Raw genomic sequence first — 26,027 nt, forward strand, 5'->3', positions numbered from 1 at the left:
TTTGACCAGCAGGTTGATGCTAAAAAGGCCACAGATTGTCTTTTGATTTTGTTTTTATTTTTATTATCTCAGGTATGTTTTCCATCTACGTTTCTGTTCATATTATTGTCTTGAATTTATATAAAATGTTTTGTTGTGTGGAAAAATGTTAGTGTTAAATGTAAAGTTTGTTGATCAAATCATATGCAGTTCATCTGAAACTGTAATATAAACACGAGTTCGCAGTAAACGCAGCTGAAGGAAGGTTGATGCTAAAAAGGCCACAGATTGTCTTTTGATTTTGTTTTTATTTTTATTATCTCAGAATAAAAACAAGTGGTCTGAGGGATCTATGTTGTCCGGTCTCATCTATAAACCACATCGCAGAGTGAAGGCGCAGGCCGGTCACACTCAGATCCTTCATTTACTCAGGCATTGATCTTCAAACTGTGCGATTGATTCATGAAAGTCTTGGATTTGCTGGTATCATCAGAAATGTTTGCAGTGAGTCTCAGTGTGTCTCCATCTTCTTCGGTCTCATATTTCCTCTCTCTTCTTGGTTAGTTTCCTTGCCTGTTTTCTTCTGGGTTTCTCTTGCTCTTCACCTTGTTTCTCTCACTCATTCTTAAACCTTCTCTGACTTTTATTATGGAGTTTATTGGTATTGCTCTCATCGTTTACTCAACCAATACGCCTCTAGTGCTCGACCGGAAGAACCTGAACATGTTTTTTCAGTGACAGAAGTTCAGCTGTAGTATTAATGTAATGAAGAGACTCTATAACATCTTACTGTTACTGTCAGAATTACCTGTATGTCTCTCTTTTAATGGACTCCTTACCAATAAGGTTCATTTTCGTGTGTTACGCAGCACACTTGAGCTTCCGGAAGAGGTTTGTTCTGGTGTGTTATTCAGGTTAGGTTGAGTTTCTGCTTTTGTTCGCTGATCAATGTTTACATGCAAGTAAAAGCTTAAATTAAATGTGTTCATCATAAGAAGTGATCGATTCTCTTCAGAAAATTTGAAATAAACCACTCGATTCATATGGATTAGTTTTCCGATCTCTTTATGAAGTGTTTGAAGCATCAAAGTGATAGTTACAAATGCAGTTTATGTTAGGAAATCTGACAGCATTCTGTCATCAAAAAGATCTTCATTTGTATTCTGAAGAAGAGTGAAAGTCTTAAGGGTTTGGAACGACATGAGGGTGAGTAATTAATGACAGAATTTTAATTTTGGGGTGAACTAACAATCATCTTATGTTCATTGTCTTGTGTTAATTTTTCCTGCTGGTGTTTATCCCTGATGTTTATTAAGTCAAGTCACCTTTATTTATGATAACTGGCAAATAATTTTGGTGTCATTGTCCAGCTTAAAGGTGCCCTAGATTCAAAAATTGAATTTACCTCGGCATAGTTGAATAACAAGCGTTCAGTACATGGAAATGACATACAGTGAGTCTCAAACTCCATTGTTTCCTCCTTCTTATATAAATCTCATTTGTTTAAAAGACCTCCGAAGAACAGGCGAATCTCAACATAACACCGACTGTTACGTAGCAGTCTAAATGTTCTAAATGAAACATTTCTAAATGTTTCGTTAGCATGTTGCTAATGTACTGTTAAATGTGGTTAAAGTTACCATCGTTTCTTACTGTATTCACAGAGACAAGAGCCGTCGCTATTTTCATTATTAAACACTTGCAGTCTGTATAATTCATAAACACAACTTCATTCTTTATAAATCTCTCCAACAGTGTAGCATTAGCCGTTAGCCACGGAGCATAGCCTCAAACTCAAAATAATGTAAACATCAAAATAAACACTGTACGCGATTAGACATGCTGCATGACGAACACTTTGTAAAGATCCATTTTGAGGGTTATATTAGCTGTGTGAACTTTTTTTTATGTTGTTTAAGGCAAGCGCGAGCTCCGTGGGCATGGAGCACCATATTTAAAGGGCCACACACCCTGAATCGGCTCATTTCTAATTATGCCCCAAAATAGGCAGTTAAAAAAAAGAATAAAAAAAAATCTATGGGGTATTTTGAGCTGAAACTTCACAGACACATTCAGGGGACACCTTAGACTTATATTACATCCTTTAAAAAAAAAAAAAAAGTTCTAGGGCACCTTTAAGTAAATTCAGTATTGATTCATTCCGTTGTAAAAATCAATAGTTATTAATTAAATAAAAGTTTTCATCGTCTTTATATGTCAAGCCTCTTATCCTGGATTATCTTATCAAGCCAGCGTGTGACAGTCACTGATTCATCATGCAACTCAAAGTATTATGGTTAAAAACTCTCGTCAGTCTATTCTGATTCATTTACACAGTTTCACTGATGATCCTTTATAAACCCTAAATCCAGGATAGAGTGGTTTAGTGAATGTGGTCTGGACTGTGTGGATGAGGCTCATTGTGTCTCCAGAGACGCTGTAGAAGGACAGAGTTCCTGCACTGTGATCCACATACACTCCTATTCTACTGCTGATAAACTCTACAGGGAGTTTAGTCTTTCTGTGATTCTGTCTGAATGAGTAACTGTCAGGAGAGCAGTACAAACTCCAGGACTGATCATTACGTCCAAACAAACACTCTTCACCCTTTCCCTTCCTGCTAATGCTCTTATATGACACTGATATAGACACATTTTTCCCCTTCCACTCAATCTCCCAGTAACAGCGTCGATCACACACTCTCTCTCTACACAACACCTGATGATAATAATCAAATCTGTCTTGATGATCAGGATACGACTGATCTCTGGGAGTTGATTTAATCAGACTGTTCCTCTCAGACAGACGGAGGCGTTTATGTGCTGTGTTCAGATCCAGAGTGAGCTGATGGGAATCTGATGGAGAGAAAACACATCACAATCAGGAATTATGAATCTGTCCTATCTTTTAATGTACACCATAAAAATGATTTTTTTCTGAATTTTAAATTCACTTCATCAAACATCATGTGTGTTGCTTCTCTCAATGAGCAATAACTGTACTCATACCAGTACTGAGACTATAGTCTCTTCTTACTTCCTTATTCTGTATGTTACAAACAATTGTTTGTTACAAAGTTAAAATGCTAATAATTTTAATGACGGGATATGTTAAATGCTACAGTGTTGTTTTATGTTAGCCTATCAATCCAAATGTCACTGAGCTGTCATGGCAATGAGAGCAAAAACTCGCGTTTCAAATTTCAGTAGCATGCAGGTCCTCACTTTGCGGATTTCTTCGATCGTTTTCGAATTTCATTTCAGCAATTATTTTCACTGAGGACTCTCCAGGCCTATCATCTAAGACATGGCTGCAATCTTCATCACCATTCTGGCATCATCATGACATTAGCCATTTCATCTCAGTGATATGTATTTTCATCGTTTTATGCACTTTGATCTCGATTGGGTGTAGAGTGGTACTCTTTTGCTCTTTAACTCTTTTTTTACATACATCAATGTCAAATTTATCATAAGTTGACCTGTACAGTGCAGTCGCACATTTGTTTGAGACAGAATGCTCGTGCAACGCAAGCACTTGTCATGCTTGTTCGCATTGTAACCTATTGTGCGTTGTTAATTATCCACATTACACAAGTTACCGTTTACGATTATATTTCGTTTTAGAAAAACACAAAGCAGAGAATGGTGTAGCATATTCGCCTCCATCATTTCCAAGGCTCTGGAAAACCCCAAACATGTTTAAGCAACATACACCCAGATCATTACAACGTAATCGTAGGCTGCATGATAAACTGGAATAGCGAATTGGCTCAGTGAAATCGCTATGTTCTAAGTAAATATGCTAAGTATATCTCAGCATATTTTTGAAGAATAGCACTGACATCAATGCATCAATCTGTTAATTTGCATTAAATGCTGCTTGATTCATCTTTGTGAGCACCGTGAGTTTGTCACTTATAACGTGCAATTGAAAGTAACACGACCCTACCATCTTTTCAAGCTTTGAAATGTTTACGGGCCTGTTGTCCATCAGAAGAGATATTTAACTACATGCTTTTGTCAAACTAGCATCTAATCTTGATATAACTTCTGCGATCTGACATGGCTTTGTATCATTATGAGGCGGAAACAATATTATGTGCACATCTTTTTTCAAAAGCGTGTTTAACTGTTTAGAAGCAGATCTCCTAGAAGTGGTAAATGCCTCACTTCTCTCTGGGACTTTTCCAAAATCCCTGAAAACTGCAGTTGTTAAGCCCCTCCTGAAAAAGAGCAATCTGGATAACACCATATTGAGTAACTACAGACCAATCTCAAATCTTCCTTTCATAGGCAAGATCATTGAAAAAGTTGTTTTTAATCAGCTGAACAAATTCCTAAGCTTGAATGGATATTTTGACAACTTTCAATCTGGTTTCTGACCGCATCACAGCACAGAGACAGCACTCATAAAGATAATAAATGATATTCGCCTAAACACAGATACAGGTAAATTATCAGTGCTGGTTCTTCTCGATCTCAGTGCTGCGTTTGACACTGTCAATCACAACATTCTTTTTGACAGGCTGGAAAACTGGGTTGGGCTTTCTGGGATGGTCCTTAAATGGTTCAGGTCATACTTAGAAAGGAGAGGTTATTATGTGAGTATCGGTGACCATAAGTCTGAGTGGACATCCATGACATGCAGAGTCCCTCAAGGTTCAATACTTGGACCCCTCCTGTTCAACCTATATATGCTGCCACTGAGCCAGATAATGAGAAAGAACCAAATTGCCCATCACAGCTATGCAGATGACACCCAGATTTACCTAGCCCTATCACCTAACGACTACAGCCCCATTGACTCCCTGTGCCAATGCATTGATGAAATTAAAAACTGGATGTGCCTAAACTTCCTTCAGTTAAACAAAGACAAAACTGAAGTCATTGCGTTTGGAAACAAAGATGAAGTTCTCAAAGTGAACACGTACCTTCACTCTAGGGGTCAAACAACTAAAAATCAAGTCAGGAATCTTGGCGTGATTTTGGAGTCAGACCTGAGTTTCAGTAGTTATGTAAAGACAATAACTAAATCAGCATATTATCATCTCAAAAATACTGCAAGAATTAGATGCTTTGTCTCCAGTTGTCATGATCACCGTCAGTTCCTGGACTACATATCCCATAATCCTCCCTGCCAATCACCTGCACTCACTCCATCAATCACTAACACTAATCACCACACCCAGCTGCCATGCATTACCCAGACTATATAAGCCAGTCACACACACTCACACTTTGCGAAGTCTTGATTCACCCTGTGACATTTCTGAGCGTTTATATCCTGTCTGCCTGCTGTTACCGTTCCTGCCTGTTACCTGTTTACGATCCTCTACTGCCTACCCCTGACCTGTGCTTTGTATACCGACCTGTGAGTGATATCTGCCTGTCCTGATATTTGCCTGTATCCTGACTATGACTCTGCCTGTCCCTTGCTGTTCCAGTTTGTTCCTGTCTTGACCCTGCCTGTACGACCACGCTCACTTTTAATAAAAGCTTTGAATTTGGATCCCTGCCTGAGTCCAGCTGCGTTACAGAAGACTTCGCCATACCCAGATCCAGCAGCTTTTGTGAGTGTTTCTGTTACCTCTAATATGAACCCATCGGCCCAGTTAATGTGTCTCCGTCAAGGAGAAAGAACCATAGAGGAGTATGTCATGGACTTTATTGAACTGGCACCGTTAACTTGTTTTAATGAAGTGTGTCTCATGATATTCTTTCGCGGGGGACTTTCTGAGCCGCTCAGTTCCCTCATGCCACTGCATGATCCTGATGGGACTCTAGAACAATATATAGACCTGGTGTTACAACTGAGTGGCTCTAGCTTTACTGTGGGTGTCGCGGAGGAACACAACACCTCGCTGAATCACGTAATGGCCGCCACGCCAAAGGACATTCACAAGATGGCAGCTACCATCATAACAACACCAAGTCAAGTCAGCGCTAATCTTCCAGAGCCAAGTCAAGTCACTGTTGATCTTCACGAGCCAAGTCACGTCTCAGCTGATCTTCTAGAGCAACATCGCGTCTTCGCTGATATTCCTGAACCAAGTCACGTTTCCACAGATCTCCTAGAGCAACGACACTTCTCCGGTGATCGCCCAGAGCCACGTCACGTCTCCGCTGATCGTCCAGAGTCACGTCACGTCTCTAGATCTGTCCGAGATCGGAGAGGGTTGCTGTCCAGCGTGGAGGATACACCGTTGACTTCAGCACGAGCAGCTGGCATTCCAAAGCCTCCATCAGCCGCCTCGCACTCAAGTCCACCGGTTGCAACGCACTCAAGTCCGCCGGTTGCAACGCACTCAAGTCCGCCGGTTGCAACGCACTCAAGTCCGCCGGTTGCAACGCACTCAAGTCCGCCGGTTGCAACGCACTCAAGTCCGCCGGTTGCAACGCACTCAAGTCCGCCGGTTGCAACGCACTCAAGTCCGCCGGTTGCAACGCACTCAAGTCCGCCGGTTGCAACGCACTCAAGTCCGCCGGTTGCAACGCACTCAAGTCCGCCGGTTGCAACGCACTCAAGTCCGCCGGTTGCAACGCACTCAAGTTCGCCGGTTGCAACGCACTCAAGTTCGCCGGTTGCAATGCACTCAAGTCCACCGGTTGCAACGCACTCAAGTCTGCCGGTGTCTACGGACAAGATGGCTGCTCCGCCAGTGTCTACGGACAAGATGGCCGCTCCGCCAGTGTCTATGGACAAGATGGCCGCACCGCCAGTGTCTATGGACAAGATGGCCGTTCCGCCAGTGTCCACGGACAAGATGGCCGCTCCAGTCTTCGCCGAGCCCACTCCAGACTCCACACCAAGCGTCTTGCCCTGCCGGCGCCGCCCGAGCTCCTTGCCCACGAACCCGCCACGGCCTCCGTTGAATTCCCCAAGAACTTTTTTGGGGGGGGCCATATACCTGAGGGTGGGGAGCTTATGGGTGGGGACCCTGCCCGGCCACTGCCGTCAACGGCCCCCGAACTGTTATGGCCGCCCACGGACTATAACTCCCTATGGCCATTTATGGACTCTGACCCACCGTGGTCATCTACGGACTCTGTCTCGCCAGGGCCGGCCACTGCACCTGACCTGCCGTGGCTGCCCAAGCCACCTGACCTGCATGGCCGCCCAAGCCACCTGACCTGCCGTGGCCGCCCGAGCCACCTGACCTACTGTGGCTGGCCGACACACCTGACCTGCCGTGGCTGCCCGTGGCACCTGACCCACCGTGGCTGGCCGAGGTGCCCGACCCGCCTGGACACCTACAGTCCCTGGACCTGCCCTGGAGACCTCTGTACCTCCTGTCCTGCCAGCAGATCTCCAAGGCACCCACCCCCCCTCCCCAGTTGTTCCACCTACAGCGCGAGGACGCGCCTTCCGGGAGGGGGGCGTTATGTCATGATCTCCGTCAGTTCCTGTCAGTTCCTGGACTACATATCCCATAATCCTCCCTGCCAATCACCTGCACTCACTCCATCAATCACTAACACTAATCACCACACCCAGCTGCCATGCATTACCCGGACTATATAAGCCAGTCACACACACTCACACTTTGCAAAGTCTTGATTCACCCTGTGACATTTCTGAGCGTTTATATCCTGTCTGCCTGCTGTTACCGTTCCTGCCTGTTACCTGTTTACGATCCTCTGCTGCCTACCCCTGACCTGTGCTTTGTATACCAACCTGTGAGTGATATCTGCCTGTCCTGATCTTTGCCTGTATCCTGACTACGACTCTGCCTGTCCCTTGCTGTTCCTGTCTTGACCCTGCCTGTATGACCACGCTCACTTTTAATAAAAGCTTTGCATTTGGATCCCTGCCTGAGTCCAGCTGCGTTACACCAGTCAAGACTTGAAACTTGTTCATGCTTTCATCACCAGCAGGGTGGATTATTGTAATGGACTCCTCACTGGCCTTCCCAAAAAGACCATAAGACAGCTGCAGCTCGTACAAAACGCTGCTGCCAGGATTCTGAGCAGAACCCGAAAATATGAACACATCACACCAGTCCTCAGGTCCTTGCACTGGCTTCCAGCTGCAACTTGTTTATAAATCACTCAATGGCCTAGGACCTCAATACATTGCAGATATGCTCATAGAATATAAACCTAACAGATCACTCAGATCATCAGAATCAAGTCATTTAGAAATACCAAGGGTTCACTCAAAGCAAGGAGAGTCTGCTTTTAGCTGTTACGCCAGCCACAGCTGGAACCAGCTTCCAGAAGAGATCAGATGTGCTCCAGCAGTAGCCACATTCAAATCCAGACTCAAAATCTCATCTTTTTATCTATGCATTTGCTGATTGAGCACTGTGCTATGTCCGAACAGTTTGCATTTTTTATTTTATATGTATTGTCTTTTTATTTTTTTTTATTTTTTTTAATTCCTTTCCTGTTTTTATTTCATTTTTAATGTATTTTATATCTTTTATGTATCATCTTGCTATTCCTGACTTTTAATGCATCTTAAATATTGCTGTCTGGTTGAAAGAGCTGGGAGAATTAGGAAGAAAGCATTTGTGATTAGGTTAAAATTTGGTAAATTTGGACAAACCATGGGGAAATTTGAGCTGTGGTGCATGGTTAAGATATCTCTGGATTACAGTCAGGATACTTTCCAAAGGGGGAAATTTCCAAAGGGGAAATTTGAACTGCGTTGCATAGATAAGATATCTCCGGAAGGGGGATTAGGGCTGTGTGGCACAGTTTGAGGTGTCTTGGCAAAAGGGGAGATTGAAACTTTGTTCAACTCAGTTCAAGGTGCCTTAACAGGTAGAGCTAGACAGCGGTCCTTACATGTGAGGAAGATCCAGTTAGATCCGCTCTGATGGATAGATCTGTTTAGATCCACTCTGACGGACAACAACAACAACAACAAAAAACTCCCTGAAACTTCCTAGCTCTTCCATCCAGATAACAAAATTATCTGTTTTACTGTTATTTCTATTTCTTATGTTCTATTTTTTATTCTTCTTCTTTATGTAAAGCACTTTGAATTGCCATTGTGTATGAAATGTGCTATACAAATAAAATTGCCTTGCCTTATTCTTGTAAAAAAATATCTGTTATGTCTGGAGGAGCACAAATAGACAATTTATATTAGCCTAGTAATCGTGTGCTTTTTGTGTTCATTTTTTCTCAGTTAATATATCTCTATCTGCATTTTATTGTGCTACAGCATTACTTGTACCAGATTTTCTAAGCGTGTGTGGAAAGGGACCGTCTATTTCTACAGCTTCAGATTATTCCCAACAAGACACAATAGATGCACAAGTATGTATCAAAGTTGACAGCAGCACTAATTTATGGATGTAAAACTTCCTGCTTCAAATGCAATCATTAACTTATTTCTAATTTAATTTATTTTGTTACTGTTGTGTTGGGTCAGAAGTCAACAAGGGATTGTGTCAAAAATGTTACCAAAATTAATACAAATGCCCACAAAATTCAAGATATGATTGCAAAAAAGTACTTGTATAAGATCTTGATATTTATATTATAACAAATAATATAATTAAGCAATATCACTAGAAAGAGAGCTGTTTTCTCAGATATGAGCACAATTGCAAACATGATATTGATTTTTTACAAATGTTCAATAAACAAAAATTATCTCAACATTATTTATGCATCTGTACCAATTCAGATGCAACTTCTGTTCCACCTCTGCAGTGTTAACATGCATTATGTTGTTAACAGCTCAATATAGTGTCGTCATATTCTAAATCGAGCGCAGCGTTAGTTCAGTCAGGCCACGTAGGCATAGTGCTGCGACCAGCTGACGCGGTCAGCTGTCAAATCGCTCCAATCACTATCATTCCCCTATTAGACACGGGACATATATACGTAGCATTGCTGCTCGGTAAGTATGCTCAAACTGCTCGCAACCCTCCCTCCCCATTATAAGCATGAGCATATTACTGTGCACCTTCTGGTTGTCGTCATCTTTTGTTTTAGATCACTAAGGCTTTCAAGTCCTGGCTGGCATGGACCTCACTGCTGAGAGACACTCATCCTCATTACCAAGCTACAGTATAGACATCCCACTGCCATATCTACACGATTACCATGTTCGCTTTTAAAGACATTACTAAGTGTCTTAATTATCTATGATGGTTCCGGGGGGTTAATGTCAAAGCTCTTGTATGTTCAATTAATTTTGGAGCAAGAATCCCCATAAGGAACCATACCGCCAAAGATAATTGTGTTCAATAAACTCAAGTAACTTGCCAAAGTGGTCCTGTCTGAACTGTAATTATTGATTAAAAATAAGGCATTTCTCAGGCAGTAAATGTGGATCTTTCAGATGAATTTGAGGAGTGCTAGTCTGATCTTGGTCTTGACTCGGTCTCGACTTGTCTTGGTCTTGTCTTGGTCTCAACCCCCCAAAGTCTTGATCTTGTCTTGGTCTCGACTTGGTCTCAGTTTAGGTGGTCTTGACTTCAACACTATGGATTACGATTAGATATATTGGGCTATTGTTCCTGCAGTCTGCCATTTTGGAATATAAAGAAATAACTTTTCCATACAACTGAACATGATTCATTGTAGCTCACTACTATCTGTTTAGACTTTGTGGAATAAATACCATGTAAACGTTCACCTGCCCTCTAAGTCTTTGGGCCCTATCATACACTCTGCGCAATGCAGCACCAGGTGCGACTCAAGTGTTTTTTGCTAGTTTCAGCCTGATTCAGAAAGCAGGGCGTGCTGGTCTGAAAATGAGGTGTGTTCAGGCGCATTATTTTAAAAACATTATAATAGTAATGCGTCCAATCTTTTGACTGGTATTGTAATTTAAAACATAATAGGCCTATACAACATTTTCTTTACATGATGTGCAATAATACGTGCATGCATGAGATCACAAAAATCATGTTTTTTGTCAAGAGTGGACATTGTATTAACGTATTCCTGTTATCAGCATGATCACAGAGGGTTTTTTCACATAGCCTACCTAACTGAAAGGGCGGGTCATTATTTGGGTCTTTGTCTTCTCAAGTGTGAATCACAGCATTATTCATGAAGATTCACACCTCCATGCAAACTGTTTCTTGACAAAAAAGTGTCTTACAAAATTTAAATCAATATATTGTTTTATATGAATGAGTAGGCAGGATCATTTTTAACCTGTTAGCCAGCAGCCCCGCTTTTGGAAAATCCCAAAAAATGACATACCCAAACTAAAACAGATACAGTTCATGAACCCTTTGCACTAAAAGCATAAGTAAGGTCTCATTTGAAAGCAGACACTTTGCAGTTTATGGTAAACTCATAATTAATTATTGTCACAATGAAGAAAATAGTTAAAAATAGCTTTGAAATTTTGAAAAGTTATTAGAAATGTATTTTTATGAAATATATTTATGAAAATAAAAGTGAAATTGGCCTTGTGGCAATCTAGAAATGCACTGCAGCTAAAGCCACATGTCTGACCATGTTATATTTCAAATCTGAAGATGATAGGTTTAAAACTCTGAGTTTTATTACATGTTTTTCAAGACCATGTCATGAGACTTTATTTAGAAAGGACTCTAAAATGTTAACTGATGTTTATTGTCATCTATTCAAGGGTATTGTCTATATTGTGTTTGTGGTGCTAAGTGCCCCATTCAGTTTCAGTCTCCCCTGAACACATTCACATTATTTTGTGGCCTTATTTCAGTGACTTTTTTGTTTTTTGTTTTTTTTCAATAACCACGCATAAACATTATTCCTTCAAAAATACAAACACGTACATACATGTTCCTCACATATTATGGTAGCCTAGTTCCTGCTGAATACAGTGTAATGACACTTTTTCCATTAATATGTTTATAAACAACTGAAAAATGCACAAATGTCAGGGCATGTCAAAACTTCTCCAGGGCCCCAAAAATCCTGGTGTTACCGCAAATCTGTGTTCAGGATAGATCATACACAAAGCTTATGAATGATTGGAGCATGGGGCACATCATTTGAGACCTTCCGATTTCTGACTATCACTGCCTTAGCAAGTTTCAGTTTTCATGACCATAAAAAAATTACACTTTTTGTTATGAGCAAGCAGAGTGTGGCCTACTAAAAGGTAAATAGTTCACCCTGCGTCCTCTGTCTAGGATCAGAACTGACGAGTTTGTGTCCGTGAGACTACGTTCCAGACGGCATAAGTTCTATGTGCGACATCGGGCCCCTAATGAACGAATAATTAAAAGTATGGGATACCCAGAATAATCAAATATCTAAATGAATACATAAACAATAGTTATTATTAATTTCTAATTAAAAACACAATCTAAATATAATAATGATTTTAAATTGGAGTCAGATGCCAACTGCAAATGCATAATGGAATGAGATTAAAGGTGACATTGAATGGAAAATTTAATTTACCTTGGCATAGTTGAATATCAAGAGTTCAGTACATGGAAATGACATACAGTGAGTCTCAAACACCATTGTTTCCTCCTTCTTATGTAAATCTCATTTGTTTAGAAGACCTCAGAAGAACAGGTGAATCTCAACATAACACAGACTGTTATGTAACAGTCGGGATCATTAATATGTACGCCCCCAATATTTGCATATACCAGCTCATGTTCCCAACATTATGAAAGGCATTAGACAAGGGCAGAACGTCTGGATCTGTGCACAGCTGAATCAACAGACTAGGTAAGCAAGCAAGAACAATAGCGAAAAATGGCAGATGGAGCAATAATAACTGGCATGATCCAAGATATCATGATATTTTTAGTGATATTTGTAAATTGTCTTTCTAAATGTTTCGTTAGCATGTTGCTAATGTACTATTAAATGTGGTTAAAGTTACCGTTTATTACTGTATTCACTGAGACAAGAGCCGTCGCTATTTTCATTATTAAACACTTGCAGTCTGTATAATTCATAAACACAACTTCATTCTTTATAAATCTCTCCAACAGTGTAGCATTAGCCCATTAGCCACGGAGCATAGCCTCAAACTCATTCAGAATCAAATGTAAACATCCAAATAAATACAATACTCACATGATCCAATGCATGCATACAGGATGCATGACGAACATTTTGTAAAGATCCATTTGAGGGTTATATTAGCTGTGTGAACTTTGTAAATGCACTGTACTATAGTCGAGAGCTCGGGGGCCGCGTGCTTAATCTGTGCATATTTAATGATGCCCCAAAATAGGCAGTTAAAAAAATTAATAAAAAAAATCTATGGGGTATTTTGAGCTGAAACTTCACAGACACATTCAGGGGACACCTTAGACTTATATTACATCTTGTAAAAACTGGTTCTAGGGCTCCTTTAATGTTATGTTTTAAACATAATGTTTTAAAGTCGGCATGAAATCAAAATTGACCCTATTTACTTTGTTAGTGCATATTACTAGTCTTTTAGTAAACAATTAATCCATGCAAGTTAATACACAGAAAATTGTTTGTCGCGGTAATCTTTAATCAAAATTCTGAAAAGTTACTTCCGGTCTGGAATGGCGTTCCTTCTCTGATGGCGTCAGTTTGACAGCTTGGGTTGAAAACGCTTAAACCACTCCCCTCCAACCGTTAGTCTGCTATGAGCGAGAGATGGAGAGGAGGAGCGCTAAAGAAAAACCTTGCCCTCTATTCAATATTCCGTTTCACTTGGAAATACGTCACAACACTGGAGAAAACTTGTTTGCAACTTCCGGTTCACGGGTACTTTAAATACAGAAATATGAAATAAAATTACAAGATGAAACGAATATGAAATATCACCAGTAGGTGGCAGCAAGTCACTGTGTTAATGAATGAGGCATTTTAATCAATTGATTCACTCAAAATGCTGATTACTATGCTAATACTCAGTGTTAATGAAATAAACTCAGTGTATTGCTCAAAACAACAGTCAGGACTGCTGCTCTGTACTTCACTACAATGTAATCTAACATTCTCTCTGAGCAGTGTGCAGTGCGTCGCACAGTTTTGACACACAGATTTCAAAAGTTGGTCAACTAAATAAAACCGGTGGTGTGTCAAATAGGTAGGCTGGGGTAGTTGTGACAGCAGATGTAATGTAAATTAATTAATATGATAAAATAATTTCACGACACACAAATTTATGTGTATGCAGAAAAAATTGTCGAGCCATTCATTAGTCTGGTTGTTTGATTAGAAAGATGAAATGTCCTTGCAGTGGACGAGTTAAGAATCCGCACAACTGTAGCAGATGACTACTATTATTCTGTTGCGCGGAACTGAGAACGAATTGATGACAGCATCACTTGATCTTCACTGTACATTATTTCCACGCTGTCCCTTAACTGTTTTAATGCATTTTATATCATTATTTAAATTCTTATTTGTATTTGTATTTGTAAAGCACTTTGAATTACCTTTGTGTATGAAATGTGCAATATAAATAACCTTGCCTTGCCTTGCCTAAATAAAACAGCGGTGTGCCAAATAGGTAGGCTAGGGGTAGTTGTGAGAGAAGATGCCACGTAAATTAATATTTAATACGATAAATTAGTATTTCACGACACCGAATTTATGTGTACACAGAAGAAAGCTCTGTCTAGGCTCTGCTCTAGTACGGGTTGTGTCGAGCCATTTATTAGTCTGGCTGTTTGATGAGAAAGAGATTAAATGTAGTTGTAATAATACGAACAAATGTATCAGAGACTATTGCGTGGAGCTGAATAAGAACTCATGACAGCACGGCTTGATCTTTTGTTGAGCAATCAGCGGAAAGGGGCGTTTTATTCCCACACATGTAGAGATCGAATATTCAAGTTGTTTATCCATTTTGGTTTTATTGTTTTTCCATGTAGTGGATTAGAATAAAGTGTGATGAAAACAAAAATAAAAATATAAAAAAAAAACACACAAGATTTGTTTATGTATGTTCATGGGTCGAATATTGTAAGGCTCCAGCTTGTCATGACTCTCCCAACCTCTAGTTGGTGCTGACTTGTAATGACTCTCCCAACCACTAGCTGGCACTGACACCTAATGCCGTGTAATGACTCTCCCAGCCACTTGGTGGCCCCAGCTTCAGTAGAACACATTGTACTGCTACTCATTAGGACTTGATTTCTCCCACCTGTGGGTCATTATCTTGTTTGTGTTTGCCTATTTAAGCATGCCTTTTTCTTTCAGTTGTGTTCAGTCTTGAGCCTACTATTCCTGTGTTATCCTTGCCATGAAAGCTAAGTCTGTTGAGTTTTTGATTTGCCTTTACTCATCTTTTGTTTCTTGTCTTTTTCTGTGGAAGCACGGCTTCCCTTTAGTTGTACTATTGTACTTGGACTCCTAAGTAAAACACTTTTTGTTCAGTCATCTAAGCCTACATGTTATTCTTCTGCCCTTGGGTTCATCTGTTATTTGTCATCTACCATAGCTAATTGGTAAAGAGGCAGTTCAGTTGACTAGAAGACCAGAGTTTGATTCCAGCCTCAGTCACCCATCACAAATATGTAATAAATGAGCAGATTCTTCATTTTTCCATTTCAAAGTACACGCACCTAGAAGGCATTTACTGTACATTCAGTTTACCATTAATTATGGGCTTATTTCTGCTTATTTATCCTTCAAATGTTTGATAAGTTTTAAATAATGCTAATAAGCCCTTAATATATCTTCAGTTCATTATTAACTATGGCTGTGTTAATGCTTAACTACTGCATAATTATGGACCCTTAATTTTTACTCAGCGTTATAATTTTTCAGTGTATCTGAACTCTATATATCAGCAGTGTCTCAGTACAGTTTACCAGATATCATGTGCTAATCATTTACATGATCAACTATAAAAACTCTGTCATATTTTCTTTCTCCTTCTACAGGAAGAACATGAACACACTCAGTGAGTTTTTAGGGGCCAAGCCCCGAAGGGGCTGTAGCCCCTATTGTAATTGTACGTTTTCCCTTTTATTATTATTATTCTTCCTCCCGAATGGGAGTCTATGGCAGCCCTATCAACGGAACATGAGAAAATGATGAAATTTGGCACAGTTGTAGAGATGCTCATGAATAATGATTGGTCCAAATTTGGAGTCTCTAGAACCAACTCTATAGCGCCACCACCAGTTCAAAATTTCAACATTCTAACGGTTTTAACATTTGAACTGTTTGTCATAGAAAAATTAAATTTAGTTCATCTGATTCGTCTCTTCATGCTGATGCTATTCAACTTCTTACATTAAGTCTCCACCCATTACAGTAGCGGCCATTTTGAAAAGTACAGTATTTGTTTTTTTCGCTTCTCCTCCTTCAAAATTTGTCCAATTTTGTCCAATCTTTGATCAGATTATCTTTGGACTGAGCCGCACAGAAATGACTGAACAGATTTTTTTTATTCATCTTTGTTCAAAAGTTATGATGTCACGAAGTTAACGAGGTCGACCCGAAATTAGTATAGAGGCTGTATCTCGGCCAAACTTTGAGCAATCGAAACAAAAATTGGTACGCTTCATCAGAGCCATGGTCTGAGGGTCTATGCCAAACTTGGGAACAGCGCCACCTACAGGTCATGAGATATGAAAAATGGCTATTTTGGCCAATAACTTTTGAACAGTTTGTCAGAAAATCAAGATCTTGGTGTCTATGGATTCCTTGGATCATGCCGAATCCGACGATACCGATTCTGTCAATATTGGATGAATCACGTGTCCGCCATTTTGAATTTTGTCATAAATTGCGATATCTTTTAAACAATTTGACATATCTTCACAAAAATTGGTATGTATGACCTTTAGAAGGTCGTGAAGGTACCTGAGAAGTTTCAGCACAGCGCCACCTACTGTTCCACAGATGTAATGATTATTTCAAAAACGCTTATAACTTTTGAAAACACTTTCCAAAATGTGTATGCTTCATGTCATTTTATTCCCTGGCTTATGCCGATTCCGACAATGTATCATTTGCCATTTTCCTTAAATGTACCTGTCTGCCATATTGAAGTAAATGAAAAACAGTTTTTTCGCTTACTCCTCCTACAAATTTTGGTCAATTTTGTCCAAAATCAGCTCAGATGATCTTTGGACCGAGCCGCACAGAAATGACTGAACAGATTTTTGATATTCACTACCATTTCCGAGATATTCATCTCTGAATGTGACCTTGCTTGTGTTTGTTGTCTTATGCTAGTTAGCTTAGCACAGTAATTGCTTAGCATGCTAAACTATTGCTATTCTTTCTAATGTGGTCTTCAGTCAACAGGTTAACCAAAACTTAGTTGGCATTAAATAACTTTGCATACTAATATGGTTAACATGCTATGAAGCTTTTTTTTTTGTGAACTCTTTCTCACACTGAAACCTCTGCTTAGCATACTGATGAACTTGCATGGCTGATTAGCTCAATGTGTTACGCCACGGATCCCGAATGCTCTGCATCGTGGGTTCGAAACTCAGTGTGACACATGCCCAGACCGCATGAGGTACTGTGGCAGGAAAAGATGCAGAACTTGTGTCTGTTCTAGGCATTCTGCCTAAAACTGGTCTAATCTGAAGCTATCACATGCAATTCCTTTATGTCCAAATTCGTAGTTATTCTTCTTCCCCCTGTATGGTAATCAATGAACCATAAGAAGGAAAATTATCAAATTTGGCATGCTTGTAGTGATAGTAATTAAAAGTAATTTGACCAACTTTGGAGTATCTAGGACTAAGTCTATAGCGCCACCACCAGTTCAAATATTCACTTTTGTAAAGGTTATAACTTTTGAACCCTTTGTTCCAGAAAAATGAATGTCAATACAACTGATTCCTCTCTTCATACTGATCACATTCAATATCTTACATTAAGACTCCACCCAGTACAGTAGTGGCCATTTTGAAAAGTACAGTATTCCATTTTTTCACTACTCCTCCTACAATTTTTGTCCAATTTTGTCCAAAATCAGCTCAGGTGATCTTTGGACCGAGCCGCACAGAAATGACTGAATGGATTTTTGATATTCGCTACCATTCCCAAGATATTCATCTCTGAATGTGACCTTGCTTGTGTTTGTTGTCTTATGCTAGTTAGCTTAGCATGCTAATTGCTTAGCATGCTAACCAGTTGTCATTCTCTTTAATTTGGCTCTTCAGCTATCAAGTTAACCATGAGCTTCATTAGCATTAAGTTAGCTTAGCATGCTAATATGGTTAGCATGCTAAGTAATGCTTTTTTGTAAATTCTTTCTTACACTAAAAGTTCTCTTCCACAGATTGTTGAATGTGCATCCTCAAGTAGCTCAATGTGTAAAGCCAGTTACCTGATGAGCTCTGCACCCCAAGATAGTGGGTTCGAATCCCAGGTGGAGCAGTTTTATGAAATAGTGTGTTTTGATTCCTTTACTGCCTCTTGGATTAGAAATAAATGCTTTTTGTTTCATGCTGTGTTCATTTTCATCTAAGCTTATGTACATAAGTTCTGAGTTCATTTTCGCCCGTAATTCTGAACCAGCTGTTTCATGTTTGTTCATTTTCTGCTGTTTTTCCTCTTCCTGCTCTGTATTGCGCTACAGCCTGATGAGCTGCAGAATGATCTAAAGTAGTTATTAAATATAACATTCAGTGCAGTTTTATAAAAATTCTTCATTTTGAGTTCATTTTCACATGAACTAATGAACTTCGGCAGGTGTGCCAACATTCACCTGCACAGTGGCGCAATGAGTTGAGAAATGGACATTGGACCCGGAGGTTGTGGGTTCGAATCCCGTGTGGGGTGCCTTTATACAATTGTGTGTAATGAGTCATTTTGATACCTTTTTTATCCAAATAAGCATTGTACTAATCTTTATTCCTCTTGAATGAGATACAAGTGTTTTTAGTTCATTCCGTGTTCATTCTCTGAACTTCTATTAATTTTCATTTCATTTCCACCTGTCCTTCTGAACCAGATGTTTAGCATGTACATTCAATTTCTGCTGTTTTTGCTCTTCCTGCTCCGTATTGCGCTACTGCCCCTTCTGGGGCTTGGCCCCGAATTGCTGCTTGCAGCTATATTTCTGCTTGTTTTCTTAGTGACTTACATTGTAGGATGTAGTTCCTGGTCCTGGGAACAATGTTGGTGAAAGTGCCTGTGGAAATCAATAGACAAGAAGAGTGTGATTTATCACGTCAAAAGTGTGATTATCACGTCAAGAGAAAATTATCCCTGCATCCGTTCCTAAGACATTTCTAACATGATGATCTACATGACATGAGATGATGGCGGATCATTTCTGAGAGCAGATGAATCTCCAGGACTTTACCTCTGTCAGAGATCTTCTTGAAGTCCTCTTTGCAGAAATCCTCCAGTTTGTCTCTCAGCTGAAGGACAGATTCTCTCACGCCATCAAAAAAGGAGAGAGAACTGAAGGGATCGTCATTTACGTCTGTAGATTCAGGAGGTGCTGAGAGAGACTTGAAACTCTACAGAAAACAGAAATCAAAGCTCATCACCTCCACACTTCAGCCAATAACCTGCACTACTGTCAGATTTGAGCAGCTCTTGTTGATCTTTAGTAACTCTCCTCAATCCAGCACTTCTCATATTCATTGTATGACATTAGAGCTACAAATTCTAGCATTTGCCATTTACATTATATGTGAACTTTCTTGGAAGTCATTTGGATGATAAAGCATCTGCCAATACACTGATGCTCCAGAAGGAAACACGATGCATTAAGAGCCGGGGGGTGAAAAACTTTGAACAGGATGAAGATGTCCAAATTTTTCTTATTTTGTTTAAATATCTTTTTCTTTTTTTCATTTAGTACTGCCCTTTGGAAGCAACAGAAGATACCAATTAAGAACAATTGACCTTGATCTTCAAATTCAAAAAGTTTTCACCCCCCGGCTCTTAATGCACCGTGTTTCCTTCTGGAGCATCAGTGTTTGAACCTTTTTTAATAGTTATGTTTGAATCCCTCAGTTGTCCTCAGTGTGAAAAGATGGATCTCAAAATCATACAGTCACTGTTGGAAAGTATGCAGAAGGTGCTGGCAGTTTAACTGATCAGGACAAACACACAGTATTAAGAATCAAGGGTACATGAACTTTTGAACTGGTCATTTTTAGAAATAAATTTCTTGTCTTGTGAACTATATGTAAACATCTTTTATGTAAAATATCTTATTCAGGACAGTACTTAATAAAAGATAACATGCATTTTGTATGATCCCTATTATTTTGTTAAAATTATTCACATTTTCACAAATTCTGCAAGAGGATCTCAAACTTTCAAGCAGTACCGTAAACTGTATATATATATATATATATATATATATATATATATATATATAATTTTCCATTTGATCTCATCTCTTTACCCAATTACCATTATGTATTATCTAATAGATTACTTAATAAATAAATACATTTACGTGCGGAAAGACGCGTTCGGCACATGCGCACTATATGCTGTAGTGCGGTCACAAAAATACGGCTGCACACGGACAGGGTCTGCAAACGTCCACGGACCCCCCCAATGGCGAAAATTACGCAGAAAAAACGCAGAAGGACCAAGTATACTTTGGGCTTGAGTCAAACTGCCACAGACAGCGCACGTCCTGAGCGAGATCCAAGTTCACATGAATGACCTGATCAGGGCACAAGCAAGAAAACTCACTGTTCAGAGAGTCAAAACTAGTCAAGTAAATGTTGGCAATGACAACCTCTTTAAGTTTTTCTTGACTGTGCTGATGAACATCGCATCGTGTGAAAGAAAATTTTCTTGCTCGCTTTGCTTGCACCGACTGAAAACATGAGAAACACCATGAGACGGGAGAGACTCTTGGACATTGCAGTAGTCTATTGAACAGTGAACGGGCCATGCATGTGGATTTGCATATGGCGTGCCTGGTGGAGACCGTTTAGTCCTTTGCCCCGCAATAATTTCATAGCACATCACCGCATAACCAACGTGCTGCGAGGATAATAAAAGATTAATTAGATTAGCTTATCTCAAAAACATCTTGTTTAACACAAAAAACTGCTCAATTCACGAAAATTCTCATTATTTCACTACGGCCCACAAAAGAAAAAAAAGAAAAAAGAAAAAAAATCATCTGTCATATTCTCTATAGGCCTATCCATTTCTGATAATTCCAGGTTGCGCAGGTTGTTTATGCATTTACTAAACACAGGAAAAGGAACAAAACTAGTTTTTTAGTTGTTTATGGATTCCCCTGCTCCACCTCTGGAACTGTGCCTCAGACGACAGAGGCAGATCCGGTGGGAGCAAGGACAAAGGAGGAACCGGAGGGAAGCAGGAGCCCTGTGGAGCCATAGGGGTGGAGGGCTGAGGCGCAGCTAGAGGTCAGGTAGTCCTTGGTGAAACATGGATGAAAGCTGAATGAAGCCAGTGGAAGGGGAGGAGCCGAGGAGCTGGATGGAACTTGCGAGGATGATGGGGCTTTGGATGACCTCCATGGTTGGAATGCAGGAGCTTGGAGGCTGGTCGGGACCAGCGGAGACAAAAGAGCCAGGAGGCTGAGCAGTAAGGTGCACAGGGAGTCAACTTTGGACAACATTACTCAAAATTGGGACTATCAAGATTTCACCATGATGTAAGAAACCAGAAGGGAAAATTTGGTTAAAAAAAGTGTAAATGTTCTGTAAGTTTTGATCTGTTTGTGGCACTAGTGGAGTTTGGCAGCTAAATATATATCCCAGAAGAGCTCAGATCATTTTTCCTAAGAGATTTCCAGAGCTGAAATGCATTTATAAGTGTCGTCTATTTTAAACCAAGATGATTAGATGAGGATCTACCTTATGATTATATAACATAACACAGAATTCCTGACAACACTTCAGTCAAAGGCTCATTCTGCTCTCATGAAATGTTTCTCTGTGAGTCTCTTGCTAAAGTCTGCTATGATCCTGTTCTTCTAGATCTCTGTTACCTGCAGGAAATGGATGTGATCCTGTGTGTGTGAAAGCTGCTCCAGCTGAGCATTTCTCCTCCTCAGATCATTGATCTCCTGCTTCAGTCGCTCCAGTCGTCCTTCAGCTCGACTCACTGCAGTCTTTTCCTGATCTCTGATCCGCTGTGTGGCCTCAGAGCAGCTTCTCTCAATGGAGCGGATGAGCTCAGTGAAGATCCTCTCACTGTCCTCCACTGCTGTCTGTGCAGAGCGCTGTTAGGACACACATCACAATCACACAGTGGCTTCAGTGAGTCCTGACTGAGACTTCTCAAACTTCTCTTCTTCTCCAGACTCACCTTATGAGACTCCACAGCCTCTCTCAGCTGCTGAAGATCTTTCTCTCTCTGCTGGATCCTCTGCTGGAACGACCTCTGCGTCTCCTTCAGCTGCTTCTGCAGCACAAACCAAGAACAGAGATGTCAGATCAAACTTCTGTCACTATATCTGTCAGGGTCCTGTCACTTCAGTCTAGTTTATTTTTGGTTTTGTGACAGAGCCCTGATGCTTCTGTATTATCTTGTCTTTGTGTGAGCGTGCGATCTCTTGTCTGTGTGCCTTGATTCATGTTTGAAGCATGGTGTTCGGATTCCGGCACTCATGTCTAGTTTGGTTTCGGTTCTGTGCCAGGATTTTGGAGATTCATTCTCCATGTGTTTGTCTTCTGTTGAGAGCACAGCATTCACTCGTTCTCGTGCTCTCTGTTTTTCACAGCAGCGGCTCGAAGCTACATATAAAGTGAGCATTTCTTTACAAAGACAGCTATAAATTTGTTTTTAGAATTGGCCATTGTTAAACTTGATAGTCTTGAAAGTTTGTTAACATACAAGGTGTACAACACTCACATATAAACGTAAAATAAATAAAAAATAAATAAATAAAAGCCTCGTGTCATCCTTTGCTGCACACGAATGAGGTAAGCTTTGTGTTTTACATCATCTGACGCATGAACATGTTTACAAGACAGCAAACTCGGCGAAAAAGCCAGCAAACTCGGGTTTGATTTGGGTATGCAAGAGCCTATATGGCTGTGTAATAACTAAAATAATGTTTATATATCATATTTTCTGGCTAGTTTAGTTTAGTTTTCTATAATATACCATACTTTAACCCAAACTGAATAATTAAAAACAGGTTTAAATGAGTAAATCTTCTATAAATATTTTTTAATATTAATTTTCTCTCCTGACATACTTCAATTCTTGTTAAAACACACTAGATATGCTTGTTCTGTGCATTTTGAGCACTTTTTGTGTGAAATCATATTTATTTTGTCCATCAAAGGTGTACTTTCACTTTAATTGAGCGTTAGCAGAGCAGCAAAAATAGACCCAGCGCCGAAACGATCGCGGCACTGCTGCTTCTGCTCTGCTCCTGCTACGTGCTGCCGCGCAGCCTCTGTGTGCGGTGTGAACGCTCTCATCTGTTAACATGGACGCCGAAAAAATACGCGCTGCTTCTGCTCTGCTGCCGCTTGCGGTGTGAACCCGGCCTTAGCAGTGCAGCAAAAATAGACCCAGCGCCGAAATGATCGCGGCACTGCTGCTTCTGCTCTGCTCCTGCTACGTGCTGCCGCGCAGCCTCTGTGTGCGGTGTGAACGCTCTCATCTGTTAACATGGACGCCGAAAAAAATACGCGCTGCTTCTGCTCTGCTGCCGCTTGCTGTGTGAACCCGGCCTTATGATTTGTTTTTTCTGCGTAACACACAGCTTGTGTTTTTCACTGGCTGCATGCTTTCATGTTGTCGTGTTTTGTGTGAACACACGGTTTATGAGTGTTCTCATTACGTGTTCGTGTCTTGTTTTGTTTGAGCACATGGCTTATGTTCACTGGCCATGAGCTCTTGTTTTTGTCATGTTTGATGTGAGCACATGGCTTGTCATATTTGTTTCCTTGTGCCACATGCTCTCCTGTCTATTGTCTTAACCTGATCCTGCCTGATCCTGTTTGCCTAGCCAGGTCATGCCTTGTCCAGTTGCTTAAAAAAGTTGAATCTAGTAAAAGTGGAATAAATAACCAGTGGCTGTAGATTAAAACTCCTGAAGCACAAGGCCTGTTTCACACTGCAAGCGAAAGTATCATAAAAGTGAAACTGTACATATTTCCATCAAAAATTGATTTTGAAAACACAGAATCCAAAGCCTGAAGTGAAGCTATAAATTACCAAGTTCATATGGACTGAGACAGATATATTTTGTCAAGAAACTGGTGAAAATTTTCTAGAATTTTATGTTGCTTAATCAAAGCCTGATTTACAAATGTTGATAAATATGTTTATGGTGCCTTTCAATATATTTTTTGTTAAGTTCAATATGGAGCATAAATACATTCATCAGCGAAAGTCCACTCACGACTACTGTTCACTTCTGTTGACGTCTGCAGTGTGAATGATCACATGGGTGCCAATATAAATACTATCAACATTATTTCATCAGTGTCTAGTTTATAGTTCATACCTGTTTCTCTGTCCTCTGTGCTGTAGTTGATATAGTGTCGTGGCTTTTATGTTCATCCATCGTACAAAGCAGGCATATACACTTCTGATCGGTCCGGCAGAAAACCTCAAGGAGTTTGTTGTGTGTTTGGCAGATCATCTCCTGCAGTCGTCCAGTGGCTTCAGTCAGATTGTGTCTCTTTCTTTTAAAGAAACTCTCATGTTCTTCAAAGTGATTCAGACAGTAAGAGTTCAGACACTCCAGACAGGACTTGACAGCTTTGTGTTTTCTTCCAGTACAGACGTCACACTGCACATCTTCAGCTCCAGCGTAACAGTCAGCAGGACGTTTAGTCTTCTTCAGTTTCTCCACCACTCCAGCCAGCATGGTGTTTTCAGCTAAAGCAGGTCTTGGACTGAAGGTCTGTCTGCATTGAGGGCAGCTGTAGACTCTCATCTGATCCTCCTGATCCCAGCGGCCTGTAATACAGCTCTTACAGTAACTGTGTCCACAGGGAATGGTCACTGGATCCTGCAGGAGATCCAGACACACTGAACACATGAACTCATCCTGAGAAATTATGCCTTCTGCCATTTCACTGCTTGAATACAGAGACATGAACACACAACAGCTCAACTGCACTTCAGTTTCAGTTTCTCTGAACTTAAGAGTTTCCTGTTTCCTGTTTCCTGGTTCACTTTGGTGATACAGTATGCAATAATATTCTTCCATATGTAAATGATTTAAGTTTGAATACAGGTAATGATATAGAAGGGAAAGGAGGAGAAAAAAGAAAAAAAGGAGGGGGAGGGGGAATTGTGGGTTTAGTGTTTAATTATTGCTGTCTTATTAAAATAATTAATAAAAGGTTTCCATACTGCATAAAAATTATCGGTCTTGTTTTTTAAAGAAAATCTAATCTTTTCGAGCTGAAGGTGGTGCATAACATCTTTAATCAGGACAGAGCAGTGAGGTGGATTTTTTTTGTTTCCAATTAAGCAAAATCAATCTATGTGCCAAGAGTGTAATAACTCCAAGTACAATGCACTGATTTTTAGAGAGCTCAAGCCAGTCTGCAATATCTGTTCCAAGATCTTCTTGCCATGCTGCTCTTAAATGCTCTAATGAAACATCGCATTCCAACTGTGAAAATTTATTATATATAATGGATATTCCTCCTTTTAGTACACTGTAAAAAGTCATTCTGTGGGTTTGTAGATTTCATGGAATTTAATATATAAACTTTATTTAACAAAATTAATTTCTTGTTTTTTGAACAGTTATTTGTGTTAAAATAATAACTGTTATTAAAATCGTCTAAAAATACTTGTGTGTTTTTTTAGGTGCAACGTAATGAAATGGCGGTGTAAATTCTGCAAATTGCAACAAGGGGTGATCTTTTACATTACAGACTACAACACCAGTCATCTATACCTGGAAAATCAGTACCTTGTCTGCATTTGTATTGGCCAATTTTCTGATAAATAAAGAGTTCTTAATCTTTGACGTTTGTCTGTTATTTATACTTAAAATCCGATTTAATTAATTAAAATACATTAATTTAAATAATCCACTTAATTATTAATAATATTAACTTAATTTTGTGTTATGTCAAAATAATTTCATTAAGTAGTATATATTAATATAGTTTTGTTTTGTCCAATGAACCCAATATTTTTGTTTAAATTTTACTTAACTGCTATTTGCAGTTACTCATTTTAAATGGTTCACTTTTAAGAAGCTCATATGATACATTTTAATTA

At 39.8% G+C, this 26,027-nt stretch overlaps 1 protein-coding gene across 2 annotated transcripts; it reads right to left on the reverse strand.

The window, feature by feature from the left end:
• Window positions 1-204: 204 nt before the first annotated feature.
• LOC137024005 (tripartite motif-containing protein 16-like) lies at window positions 205-24,911 on the reverse strand. Of its 2 annotated transcripts, XM_067391156.1 has the most exons (6): window positions 24,286-24,911; window positions 22,128-22,223; window positions 21,808-22,041; window positions 19,174-19,333; window positions 18,952-18,999; window positions 205-2,834 (listed from the first exon to the last, which is right to left on the reverse strand). In XM_067391156.1, exons 1-6 carry the CDS (start codon window positions 24,880-24,882, stop codon window positions 2,305-2,307), a joined length of 1,665 nt encoding a protein of 554 aa, XP_067247257.1. In that variant the 5' UTR covers window positions 24,883-24,911; the 3' UTR covers window positions 205-2,304. The 2 variants fall into 2 exon arrangements, with proteins under 2 accessions (XP_067247257.1, XP_067247258.1); XM_067391157.1 differs by lacking the exons at window positions 21,808-22,041; window positions 22,128-22,223.
• Window positions 24,912-26,027: the final 1,116 nt, after the last annotated feature.

Source organism: Chanodichthys erythropterus, chromosome 8 (assembly GCF_024489055.1).
Source record: "Chanodichthys erythropterus isolate Z2021 chromosome 8, ASM2448905v1, whole genome shotgun sequence".
NCBI classification, from domain to species: Eukaryota; Metazoa; Chordata; class Actinopteri; order Cypriniformes; family Xenocyprididae; genus Chanodichthys; species Chanodichthys erythropterus.